Source organism: Protopterus annectens, chromosome 9.part0, assembly GCF_019279795.1.
Source record: "Protopterus annectens isolate FY-2018-M chromosome 9.part0, PAN1.0, whole genome shotgun sequence".
NCBI lineage: Eukaryota > Metazoa > Chordata > Ceratodontiformes > Protopteridae > Protopterus > Protopterus annectens.
Window position 1 is genome coordinate 1,056,911,651 of NC_056743.1, and position 14,361 is coordinate 1,056,926,011.

Here is a 14,361-nt window from a genome sequence, read left to right on the forward strand (position 1 = left end):
TCTGTCATGAAGGAGCTCTTCAAGTTTTTGCAGAGCAAAGGTAGGTCATCTGCAACAGCCAATCACATAGCATATTTTCCACTGTTTATATAAAACAAATGATAAACATGATATAAATCAAAGCTCAAAAAAATAAACAGTTTCTTAGCAGCTATGGAATACTTGAACAGGCACATTTGATAATGTGATATCATCAGAACTAATTGCAGAAGTTGCTAATATAGATTATAACAAAAGATCTATAGAGGTGAATTGGCTGCAAATAATGCAAACATAATGCAAGCATTTGCATTACAAAACAATATTTGGAGAAAAAAATTCAAGGATCCATTATAAGAATGTCTGTGTTACCAGAACAGTTTGAGGAGTAGGATATGAGGGCTTTGTATTTGGCCTCATAAAACTGTTACTAAAAATATAAAATCTGGTTTGATAACAGTTCTGTATCTCTCAACATGGCTCTAATAAAGGTATAGAGATGTCAGAATCATGCCTTTAAGACAGTTCATTTGAAAACTTGTGATTCAGTAAAAAGGCAGGAGGATACTGGAATGGGGAGTGGAGTTCTCCTCAACCTTGAGGTGTGGCAACCCCAGAGTCAATTATAATAGAATCAAGGGGACAGGAGGCACAGCTGTCTGCCTGGGTAGCATGATTAATACAGCCTTCATAAAAATGTCAGGAAAAAAATTTGGTCAAGCAAACTTGCAGTCATTTTTTCAAACAAGAAACATCCTTATTAAATTATCACTTATGACACAGGCAATCATACATTTATATAAATTAAAACAAACCATATTGACATCATTTTAGTTGTAAACATTATACATCACTTATAATCTGTCTAGTCACTGTCAATTAAATATTACATAGCTCATTCAAATTAAACCTCATTCCTTGTCTGCATGTACTCTTCCCACAATTTCCATTTTTTCTATGTAATTTGTTCCTACCCCTTTCTAAGGATCCCATTTCAGTTGTTTTATCTCTGTCACTATATTCAGTAATTCTAGTAGAGTTTGTTTAGACTTTAATTTCCATTTCCTAGTAATTGCTTTTTTACAGCCAACATAATTATACTCAGCAAGGCCTTTCCATGTCTAGGCAATTCCAATTCTTTATTATAGCTCAAAAAAAAATAATTTCCTTAGTCACACAAATTCGATCACACATTATTTCTGATGGAGTAGTCTGCAGGGATTTTTTAAAGTCTGCCAACTTGTTACACTCCCAGAAAATATGTACCCAATTACTTCTTTCTTCCCCATCATACCTCCAACATTTGCTCCCTTCCTGAGGATAAATTCTTTTGAGTCTACTTGGGGTATAAAAATACCTATGTTCATGGGTTCATAGGTTCATAGGTAGGTACTAGGCTATCAGCCCTAGGGCCTATACAAACTTAACCAAAAAGGTACCCTTACTTTCACCACCCAAGAAATTTATTTTCCTGTGCCCCTGTTGAGCAGAGCCACAGAGGTGATCCCTGGGGTGAATTTCCTATTTCCCATCCAATCATCAAGATTTTTCTTGAAGAGTGCTAAGGAGGAGCTTTATTTGATATAGTTAGGTAGTTTGTTCCAGAATATGGGAAGTTTCTGGGACTGGAATCTATCCCTCCAGCATGTTCTATTTATTGTGGTGACAAGGTTTAGGTCCCTAGAGCGTGTAGCTCGGAGGAATTGGGATTTCTTTAAGTGGAGCATGTCCAACAGCTCTGGGTTTGACATAGCTTTGTATGTAAGGTGGAGATAGCCTCTGAGTAGGCGATATGTGATGGAGTAAAGCTGGAGTTTTTTGAGATGGTCTGCGTAGGGCATCTGTTTGAAGCTGGTAATCCTCTTTGTGAGGTATTTCTGTGGCCTTTCCAGTTGTTGTAGATGTCTTGTGAGGTACATACCAAAAGGGGCATTGTACTCTATAATGGGTCTAATGAGGGATGAGTAGAGGCGAACAATGACCTCTTTTTTTCGGGATCAGAAACCTTTTGTGATGAGGTGTGCCACGTAGAAGGATTTCCTGACTACTGTGGTGATGTGATTATCAAAGGAGAGACTACTGTCCACCTGTGTCCCAAGGTCTCATCACACTTTTGGTGTTAAGTAGACTACCACCTATGTGGTTGCTCATGGGTACAGAGTTTTTACAAAAAAGGATGGCAGTGCACTTTTTGGCATTGAGCTTGAGGCCATGGCTTTGACACAAGGCATCTGTCTCAGTGAGGCCCTTTTGTAGGATGTCAACATTGTTAGGAGTTTCAATTATGCCTCCTAATTTGCAGTCATCTGCAAACTTCATTAGCCAAAGACTTTCTGTGTTAGCCTGTACTTCAGAAAAGTAGATACCAAACAGGAGAGGACCCAGGACTGAACCCTGTAGTACTCCACTTGTCACTGGTCTGAAGTCGGATTTGGAGTCTGCTACTTTCACAGTTTGGGTTTTGTCAGTGAGCCAGTTGGCAACCCATCTTGTGACATAGGGATTTATACCTAGTTTAGTGAGTTTATCTATAATTCCAGAGTGGTGGATGGTATCAAAAGCCTTGGTGAGATCTAGACAGGCTGTATGAACCACCTTACCCTCTTCTACGGCTTTAGTGACTGCTTCAAAGAAGTCAATCAGGTTTAGGAGACATGATCTGCCTTTTACAAACTCAAACTGGGTGAGGTCCAGAGTTTTTAGATTACCAATGTCTTTGTTTATAAGTTCCATGATGATATGTTCAATGGCCTTGCAGACCAGACCCGTTAGGCTAATGAGGCTGTAGTTCCCAGGGTCTGTGGTGGCTCCCCCTTTGTGGAGTGGGATAACTGTCACTGTGCGCCATTCAGGGGGCACAAAGCCAGAGTTGAGGCTATGATTGAACATGGTGCTTAGGTGAGGTGCCTGTTCATTCTGTAGTTCATGTAGAACTCAGCCTGTGATGTTTTCAGGTCCCATGGATGCTGTGCTCTTGGCTTTCGTGAGTGTGGTTTTTACCGGTGCAGCCATTATTTCAGGAACTTTGCATTCTTCTGGTATAGAGATGGGCCCTTTAGGGGGTGAAGGGGGGGGTAAGGTTAGCATTGAACCTATCTGCTAGGATGTTGGCAATATCAGTTGGTGATGTATATTTAGTGCCATTGTGCTGTAACTCAGAGCAGATCTGAGTGTTGCCATTGAGATTCTTGACATAGCTATAGAATGCTTTGTGGTTGTCTTTAGAATCAGTGGCGATTTTGTTTTCATAACTAGCTTTGAAGGATTTTATGAGGGATCTCAGCTTCTTACTGAGGCTGACCAGGGAGTTTTTCCAGTCATGGGATTTTACTCTTTTTTGCAACAGTTTCTTTCTTCTGTTGTAGAGTTTGTTTATGACAGGGGACCACCAGATTGGCTTCCTTTTTTTGGAGGATAGCATCTTGGTTCTGTTAGGGATAGCATGATCCATGCACCCGTGTAAGTGCTTATAAAGTGCATTTGTGTAGGATTCAGCAGTCATACCTCTATTGTCCATCTGTATGGGTGTTGTGAAGTTTGCCACTTCTGTCTTAAGAAGTGTGAAGTTGGCTTTAGAGAAAATGTTTATAGTGGTTTCCCTAACAGGGGGTGAGGGCGGAATGTGGATGTCTAGGCTGATTAGCTTTTGGTTGGATCTGACCAACGAGGAATGGACCTCTATTGTGGAACACCAGTCGCCTATGTTGGAAATGACCAGGTCTAGGATATTGCTGCCCCTGGTGGGGGTGTGGATAAGTTGATCCAAGGTGTTGGAATTTACAAATTCCAGAAAACGTTGAGCAAAAGAGTTGGTACATGAGTAGTTTTCCCAGTTAATGGTGGGGTAGTTGAAATCACCCATTATTAGGGTGTTGGGTTGTACCCTAATATTTTCCAGTGTATCAAGAAATGAGGAGTGGGAATCCTGGGGCATGATGGGGGATCTGTAGCAAGTTACAATTTGGATTGCTGTCTTGCCCAGAGCTAGTTGCTCTTGGATAATCTCGGATGCATTATGCTGAGCAACTAGCCTGCAGGTATGGATATATATATATATATATATATATATATATATATATATATATATATATATATACATATATATATATATTACTGAATATGGGCACACCTCCACCTTTAGTGCTTCGGTCCAGGTTAGGTGGCTGAAAGGTGTGGTATGAATTATAGCCTGGTAATACAGAGGTGCTCTCTGGAGCCTTGAACCAGGTCTCTGCCACTGCACAGATGTCAATGTTCTCCATTTTAAGGAGTGCCTCGAGTGAATGCATTTTGAGGTTTAAGCTTCTAGCATTGAGTAGCATTACCCTCAGCTTTTGCTTGCTTGTACCTGTTATGGTGGTGAATTTGTCATTTGAACCTTGCCTAAAAAAGGCACTATAGGGGTGGCAAGAGCCTTAGCCAATATTCGGAATCCTAAGGGCGACAGGTGCAGGCCATCTCTGGCAAAGCGTTGTGGTCTGTCGATCATGTCATCCCAGGCAGACAGATACTGGATCCCCTTAGAATGACACCAGAAGCTTATGCAATTGTTGAAGTCAATCATTTTGTAAATTCTTCCAAGCAAAGATCCTTAATCTTCTAGACTTTGTTGTATATTTGGGAGACATACATATATCCCAACTTGAAGTCATTTCTAATCACAAATCCATTTGACCAAATAGCTTTAGCTAAATTGAGATAGTTTCAAATAGTATTGAACTTTCTATGCCTAAAATACACACCTCACAGACCTGCAATCTTTATATTCACAAAAGGATCAGTCACATAGTAAAACTTAAAAATATTCACCAAAAGAGATAATGCTTCGACACATAAACTATTATGAAATCTGATGCTGTGAATCTGAAATATCAAATTACCTGCAAATCAAAGTCCAGAAAAGAAAATGTTTATTAGATGTCCTCAGCTTCTACAAGAGTTTATAGCTATCTCTTGTAAACTTTAAACTTTAAGCCTTAATAAAATCTTCCAAAGCTAGTTACAAAAATAAAATTGCCAAAGATTCCAAAGACAACCACAAGGCATTCTATAACTATGTCAAGAATATAAATGGCAATGCTCAGATCTGCTCTGAGCTACAACAGAATGGCATTAAATATACTGATCCCAAGGATATTGCCAGTATCCTGGCAGATCGATTCAGTGCCAACTTCACCCCCCCTCTCACCCCCTAAATGGCCCATCTCCATATCGGAAGATTGTCAAATTATGGTAATAACGGCCACACAGGTAAAAAACGTACTCTCCAAAGCTAAGAATACAGCATCCATGGGACCCGATGACATCCCGGGCTGTGTACTACATGAACTACAAAATGAACTGGCACCTCACCTAAGTGTCATGTTTAATCATACCCTCACCTCAGGCTTCATGCCCACTGAGTGGTGCACAGCTATAGTTATCCCGCTCTACAAGGGGGGATCCACCTTGGATCCTGGCAACTACCGCCCCATCAGTCTGATGAGCCTGATCTGCAAGGCCATGGAACGTATTATCATGGAACTTATAAACAAAGACATTGGCAACCTTAAAACACTGCACCCCACCCAGTTTGGGTTCGTGAAGGGCCGATCTTGTCTCCTGAACCCGATTGACTTCTTCGACTCAGTCTCCAGAGCTGTGGATGAGGGTAAGGCAGTCCACACAGCCTATCTGGACCTTGACAATGCCTTTGATACCATCCCCCACTCTGGAATTATAGATAAACTTACTAAGCTGGGCATTAATCCCTACGTCACTCGATGGGTTGCCGACTGGCTTACTGACAGAATCCACACTGTAAAAGTAGCTGACTCCAAATCCAGCTCCAGACAAGTGACAAGTGGAGTACCTCAGGGTTCAGGCCTGGGACCTCCCTTGTTTGGCATGTACTTCTCTGAAGTACAGGCCAATACTAAGGGACTCTGGCAAACAAATTTTGCAGATGACTGCAAACTGGGAGCCATTATTGAATCCCCAAATGATGTTGATACTCTACAAAAGGGCCTTACAAAAACAGATGCTTGGTGCCAGAGCCATGGGCTCAAGCTCAATGCCATGAAATGTATAGTTATCCCCTTTGGGAAAAAACATGTACCCTTGAATTACCACATAGGTGGCAGTACACTAAACACCAAAAGTGTGATAAGAGACTTAGGGACACAGGTGGACAGTGGTCTCACCTTCGATAACCACATCATCACAACAGTCAGGAAATCCTTCTATGTGGCACACCTCATCACTAAGGGCTTTTCATCCAGAAAAAAGGAGGTCATTGTCCCACTGTACTCATCCCTCATTAGACCCATTATAGAATACAATGCCCCGTTTGGTATGTACCTCTCAAGACATCTGCAACAACTGGAAAGGCCGCAGAAATACCTCACTAAAGGAATCACAGGCCTAAAGCAGACGCCCTATGCTGAATGCCTTAAAACACTCCAGCTATACTCTGTCGCATATCGTCTACTCTGAGGCAATCACTGCTTAACATACAAGGCCATGTCAAACCCAGAGCTGTTTGACATGCTACACTTAAAGAAATCCCAGTCCCTCAGAGCCACACGCTCCAGTGATCCAAACCTTGTCATCACAATAAACAAAACATGCTGGAGGGATAGGTTCCCGACCCAGATACTCCCCAGACTCTGGAATAGACTGCCCATACATGTCAAGCAGAGCACCTCTTTGGCTTTCTTCAAAAGGAACCTTGATGACTGGATGGGAGAAAGGAAATTCACCCCAGGGATCATGTCAGTTCCCCTGCTAGACAGGGGTCCAGGGAAGTAAATAGTGTGGGAAGAAATAGCCAGTGAATTGTTATGGCTAGGCTTGTATAGGCCCTAGGGCCAATAGCCTAGTACCAACCTATGAACCTATGAACCTTAAACTGTATTTATTCAGATGCTCCATAACCTTAGGGAAAAAAAAGAAAATTGACCACCACAGCAAATCAGTGAAAATAGAACCTTAAATAACATGGTAATAAAGCACTGTCTCCTGTAAATCAAAACTAAACACAGAATTAAAAATACGTGGCAATAATCTTAAAGGCTCCATAGTCAATTCCATCTCTCTCACTCTTGATTTACGTATACTCTTCTAAATAAAATATACTTCAAGAACCTTCTAAAAGAGAACCTAGTCCCACAGGCTCACATGTAGAAAGGCAATGAGTTGTACATAACCCATGCTTAATAGTAAAGGACCATAGGCCAAAAAATTCCAAATAAATTTGCTGAATCTCTTCCAGCCCTTCACATCTCTTAGGAGATGGTGAACTGTAAACAGCTCCTTTAGGGAAAGAGTACCATTATCATGTTACAGTCAAAAGGTAAGAATCAAACTCTTAAACACAGACTTATGCCACCTCTGGTAGCCAATGCAATTCTCAGAGGACTGGAGAGATACAATCATATCAGGAAAAGCATGCCAACACCCTGACTACATGGAATTATTAGCCTACTTCTGTCAGGCAGCATCAGTTTCAGAAAACCCTAGATAGTATTGCAGCAATCAAGTTTTTTGTGAAACAGGAGCATTAATCCTTTTTCTGGGTCAAAGGATGAAGCATGCTTATAAATGTTCCTGAGATGTAGACATACTTTTTTAATACCAGCTGATTAACTGACATTTTGGTGCCAGTATTTTATGGAGAAGAACTCCACGGTGCACATTCACAAATGCAAATGCACACACACACACACACACACACACACACACACACACACACACACACACACACACACACACACACATCCTTGCGTGTAAACTTATTTTCACATTGCTTGATCAATGAGCAAGCAATCTCTGTTGCGCAAATTCTTTACATTCTGCTGGTTTCATTAATGTGGTTTTCTCTTCAGTTATTTTTACAATGGTATATGTGCATACGTCAGCTCAGCCTAAGGTTTAATCAGAAACTTCTGTTTTGTACTCATATGTCATATTATTACCCCTTCCTCTTAACATCATTTAAAAATATACACATCCATTGAAAAGTTGTCCCTAACTCCATAAAAAACACTCATATCATTGTAGTTGTTTCTTCTACAAACAAAAATATACTTTTTTAGAGATATATTCCTTTTTCTAAACGTATAGTGGTCACATAGTTGTGATTATTTTTTGCTTATTTTTCTGTTGTGACAGCAGGACTGTTTGCAATAGTCAGTGTTCTGGTTCCATCTCTATATCTCCTACATACAATTTAATACTCCACATTGGAGGTTTCCAGCCTTCAATACTGACAGGTGAGTCATTTTTTTAAAGGTGATTCTGTAAAGCAGAGTGGAGATCAAAGACTTTTATGCGGTGCCTTCACTGCTGGTATGACGGATTTTTGAATTACACTCTCAGCTCCTCCAAAGTTTTCGGGACACGTCTTCCTAGTTTTGTACCTATACAGTTGTCACTATAGTTATGATATGCCTGTGTTATGATGCTCCATTCAACTACCCTCCTTTCCTGGTGCTTGATACATTTCTCTATCACTGCTTCTTGATCACTACTAAGAACTGTGACTCTCCAACACTATCTCACTTGAGCATGAGCCTTATTATTCTACTTTTCTCAATCAAGTCTTCCAGCTTGTGGGGGGGGGTTCCATTTAAACCCAGGTCACCTGAGTCCTAGTCAAGGCACTGTGTCTGTATAACCAAACATATTTTTGACAGTTCTAGTTGTTCTGGACTCTGACATCAACAAAGTTTCTGACCCTTAACTCAGTAAACAGCTTAGCTTCCATATTTGATATTGTTCATAGATGATGTGCATTTACTATAGTTGGTCTGATTGAGTTCCCACTTCTCTGTCACTTCATTCAATGCTTAGATGCAACTGTCAATGAAGCTCAGAGGTCAGTGTAGTTTTCCTGATTCATTTGACTCAGTAACATGGATAACTATGGCTTATTGAACACCCACCTGAGCACATCTGTTTAGGATGGCAGTCAGCATGTATCAAACATTCAGTTCAAATGAGGGAGCTCAGTGCTGTTTAGATTACAGGTCACTCTCAGCAATATGTTTAGCAGAGCAAAGAAAATGCATGTATATATTTTGCACGAGTCAGCAACTCTATGAAGTCACAATAACTTGGCCAGTGATCTAGTTTGGTGGTTCTTACAGGAAGGGAGGCTACTATCTTATGATTTTGGTTTTGAGATAACTTCTTAAGAATATTCTAGACAAGTAAGAGAAGAAAGGAATTGACTGCATCTTATTATTAGACCACTTGCATGACCACTAACTGTCTGTTATTCTCGTGCAGCTTAAAGGTGTAGTACCACTTGTTTATCCTGATAGAACTGGTAGCCAATTTCATATGACTTAGGATAGGGAGATTATGCTTTGAAAAAACAATTTGTTAGAGTTAATATTAAAAAGAGTGGTTGCTTTCTTAAGACCAGAACTATCAGGTGAAATTAGTTATTCATAACAATACTGAACATTTCTTGGCTTACTCAGCCTTCTAAGCATAGCCATACTCAGATGAATGTTTCACACTCACTTCATTATGGTATACAGTGTCATGATAAAGCTATGCAAATAAATAGTTCCTCACAAAAAAAAATGTGCGTCACAATCGGGAACTCTCCTGGTACGTTAGGCAGGGTCAGTGGTGCTAGTGTGTAGATATATATGATATATATTGGATGTTTTACTGTTTCTGTGAGCAGAAGAACCTAATTCTTGTCTTGTTCAAGATGCGAACCTGGGCACATAAACTAAATTCATGCAAAAAAATCATAAATAATATTTTTATTTTCAGTAATTATGTTCAGAATGACAGGTAAACCTCTTTTTTCAGTCTCTGGCTTTATCAGTTCAAGGATCTCTGAAAAAAAATCTTTATATGTAGAAAGTCTAAGTAACATATACAGATTCATGGGTTCATACATTTCCACTAAGCCAGCAGTATAATAGCCATTGTGGACTTTAGCCAGCAACACCATAGTAGAAGAACCCTTTATGGTGAGCTAATTTTCAGAAGATGATGGTAGGAGGTTTAACTACTATTAAAAATAGGGCAGCTCGACTGGTTTAGATGTTATCTAATAAGTGATCAAAATTTTTATCACTTAATTGACAGTCTGTTAGCTGTGATTTTTTTTTAAACTGGTGATTCCTCCTATACATTGAAATTGGGCAGGTGCTCCATTCTCCCTTCTCTTAATGGAGCACTGGGCCCAAAGCACAGAAGGTTGATGTAACAATATATCCTGATGTAAAACTGATGGAAATATTGAATACGCTTTGTGTAATAAAACATGTGATGCAGGAGGGCTGCACCACTAATGCATTCCAGAAAGCATGGGGTGTTTTACCTAGTCTATATATAACCCACATTTCTCAGTGCTGCATATATGAACTCCATAACTGTACCATTTAATAATGGTATAATACAATTGGAAATGAGCATTAACTACAGCACAACGGCACGAAAATTACAGAACCAACTGATATTGCCAACATCCTGGCAGATAGGTTCAGTGCTAACTTTACCCCCCTCTCACCCCCTAAAGGGTCCATATCTGTACAGGAAGAATGCAGAGTCCCTGTAATCACATCTATGCAGGTAAAAGCTGCACTCTCTAAAACCAAAAACACAGCATCCATGGGACCAGACAACATCCCAGGCTGCATTTTACATGAACTTCAGAACGAACTGGCTCCCCACCTAAGCACCATGTTCAATCTCAGACTCATGTCAGGCTTTGTGCTCACTGAATGGCGCACAGCAACAGTTATCCCACTCCACAAAGGGGGAGCCACCACTGATCCTGGGAACTATCGCCCTATTAGCCTGACGAGCCTGGTCTGCAAGGCCATGGAACGTATCATCATGGAACTCATAAACAAAGACACTGGTAACCTCCAAACTCTGGACCCCACCCAGTTTGGGTTTATGAAAGGCAGATCATGCCTTCTGAAGCTGATCGACTTCTTTGAGGCAGTTAATGTTGTTCTTTTTACTAGTGTTTTGTCATAAGATAGATATCCTACCTGGTGCCTATATTCCTCAACAGATGCTTCCCTTAGACTAACAGTCAATCAGAACTGATCTGTATAGACCAGCAAGGCTTTCTCCCTTTTGGTCCCTGAATATGGAGCAATCTGTCATTAGACATTCACTCAGTTAAGACACAATATTTTTGCCAGTTGTCTCAGAGCTTATGTAATTTCAGAAGGAAAGTGAATGTTTCTCCAGTATTACACATATACCAGCTCATATAACTGCTGGTGTATGATTTGTAATGCTTCTCCTACTGAGGTATTTCACCCAGCTCTCTAAGACAGTGAACTCATTAGTACTTATTGGTTGGGATTCACAGACGATGCACCATGTTGCACAAATTAGTGCAGGGAGAGGCCTTGCACAGCGTGTGGGACATTATAAGATACAGACAATGTAGCAGTATACTTATCACCATAGCATGCTACACAGTGCATGTTATTGAGTGTGCAGTGCTATAAAAAAGAGGAACCCCTTGCTCTCACATTAGGCAAATAAAGGAATCCAAAATGGTAAAGCAATTCAGAAATATTTAAATTGGTGGTGCAAGGTAGCAGCATATAACAATTTTGAATGCTGTGGTTTAAGCTGTACAATGGGAGCCATACAGGGAGCAGAGTAATCAGTAACAAAGCAGCATATATTGAGAGCTGTTATCAGAACAAGTGGTTGCAATGTCAAACATCTCTGGTATCTGCAATACTGAAGGAGACACAACTTGTGCCACACCGCTTCACAAACCAGCAAACTGTGGACCATTTCTGAGTGGACATAAAAGACATTTAGGCTTTTGGCGCTTTCAGTTATAACTTATTATGAAACCATAGCTAGCAGAGCAACTAGAGTGTTTGACCTGGGCTCTAGGTGTTGGGGGGCCAGTAAGGTGGTACTGCAATGCAGTGCTAACATGCAGAAATGAATGCTGATACTACATATGTGGTCATGGCTTAAGTGTGTGGTATATTAATTGTAGCGAGTGATCTGCTACAGTTACATAGGTTCATAGGAGATTCTTGGGCTAATAGCTCAAGAGTCCTTACAAACCTAGCCAGTTTTACATAGGTTTTACCCAATTTTCTATCACTAGGGGAAAGATAACAAGGGTTAGCAAGCTGGATTTTGTCTATTTGTACAGACAGTCTCTGCTCATAAGGGACATGGGAACCACCCCAGGAGTGAATCTGTGATTTTTCCATCCATCAGTCCAGATTGAGTTTGAAGATGGTCATGGAAGGGCTCTGCTTCATGTGAATAGGAAGCCTATTCCAGAGGAGAGGCAATCTTTGGGACATGTATCTGTCTCTCCAGCATGATCTATGCATGTCAGAGATCAGGTTTAGGTCTTTGAATGGGTAACCATCATGCAGTTAGTTTTGTGAATATACAACATTTCCATAAGAGCTGGGTCAGCGACTGCCTTGTAGATCAGACACAGATCACTCCTCCTAAATGGTAGGAAACGGAATATAGTGACAGGGTTTTAATCAGTCCACATATGACATGTTGGTTATAACCTGTATTTGCTCCATCTGTTGCAGATGCCTGGCAAGGTACAAGCCAAAGGGTGCATTGTACTTGATTACTGGTCTGATGAGGGATGACTACAGTGATCCTATGGTGTCCTTAGATGTGGATGCCATGCCCTTACTTATAAGCTGAGGAACATAGAAGAATTTCCTCTCCAATGACAAAACATGTTGGTCAAAGTTCAGAGTACCATCTATCTGATTTCCCACATCTGTCATCAATGGGTCCACTCTTAGGGGTGTTCATATCAGTGCTGTAAATTTACAGGGTTATTTGATTTCCCAAAGTGGATTATTAAGCACTTCTTCACATTTAGTTTGAGGCCATAGCTCTGACACCAGTCATTAGTCTGCATCAAACCTTTCTGTAGGATATCAACATCGTTTGGGGAGTCAGTGATTGACCCCCAACGTGCAGTCATCAGCAAACTTGGTCAGCCAAAGGCCTTCTACTTTTGCTTTGATATCTGAAAAGTATATCTGAAACAGGAGGAGGTCCAGCACTGAGCCTTGTGGTACTTCACAGGTGACTGGCCTGTTGCTGAATGTGGACTCCCTACTCTAACAATGCGTTCTATTCGTGAGCCATTTGACTATCCATCTGATGATGTAGATGTGTATGACCAGTTTTGTGAATTTATCTATAATACCTAAGTGGGATATTGTGCCAAATGCCTTGGCCAGTTCAAGTTAGGTGGTATGCACTGTCTTACCCTCATTCACAGCCTTGGTGACCATCTCAAAAAAGCCAATCAGACTGACCAGCCAGGACCTGCCCTTGATGAAGCCACACTGGATTGGATCTACAGTCTGGAGATTTTCTATGTCATTGTTAATCAGGTCCATGATTATCCTTATAATTCCTGGGTCAGTTGATGGCCCCCCCATGTGTGAAGGGATGACTGTTGCTGTCCTCCACTCTACTGGGACAAAGCCTATCTGGAGACTGTGATTAAACAGAGATCTGAGTAGGTCTGCTAGGTCATGTTTTATGCTGTTTAATAAGTGTCCTGGGATTCCATCAAGGCTCATTGATGCTGTGTTTTTAGCTTTAGAGAGTGCAGTGATGACCTGTTATTTTGTGATAACAAGCAAAGGAATGTTAAGTGGGGTATTTTATGGGGACTGACTGGAGGTGATGACGTGGTGATATTTGAGCTGAGTTTATTGGCCAGCAGGTTTGCTATTTTTTCTGGCCAAGTATAGGTAGTGCTATCTACAGCCAACTCCACACATTGTTGAGTGTTTCCCTTAGTATTTGAGACATAACGAAACATGCTTTGTGTTTATCCTTTGCTTCGTAGGCTATTTTAGTGTCTTATTTAGCTTTTGAAGACTTGACTAGTTTCCTGATTTGCCTGTGGAGACTAATGAGGGATTTTCATTTTTTTTTCTGTTGTGCTCCCTACCACTTACTTCTAGACAGGACGTATAGGCTATTTATGCCAGGGGTCCACCAGGATGGCTTGTTTTTCTGGCTCAACCTGGGTTTAGTTTGATCAGGTTATTACCATTTCTATGCAGCTGTTTAAGTGGTCGCAAAGGCATAGGCCTCCGTATTTTTGGGGTTAGGGGAGGTTTAATATTACCTATGCTATCACGTAATAAAAGGTAACTTGCCTTTGAAAAATTCTTTAAGGTTTTAGGATTTGATGTGGGCACTACCGTTACATATATTTCAAAGAAGACCGATTTATGATCCGATCTTAATAATGAGAACATTATGCTGGAGGGAGGGGCACAACACTTCCCCATGTTTCGTGAGCACTATGTCAAGGATATTTGAACTCTTAGTGGGAGTGCAGACCAGCTGTTCCACAGCATTTGCATTGACAAAGTA

General features: G+C 40.7%; 1 protein-coding gene across 1 annotated transcript in view; it reads left to right on the forward strand.

Moving 5' to 3' along the window:
• Window positions 1-14,361, forward strand: part of ENDOU (endonuclease, poly(U) specific) — a 171,767-nt gene that overhangs the window by 90,321 nt on the left and 67,085 nt on the right. Inside the window, exon 3 of the mRNA XM_044082460.1 lies at window positions 1-40. This exon is cut by the window's left edge and continues 163 nt beyond it. Within this exon, the coding sequence (XP_043938395.1) occupies window positions 1-40 (40 nt within the window). The remainder of the gene's footprint in view (window positions 41-14,361) is intronic.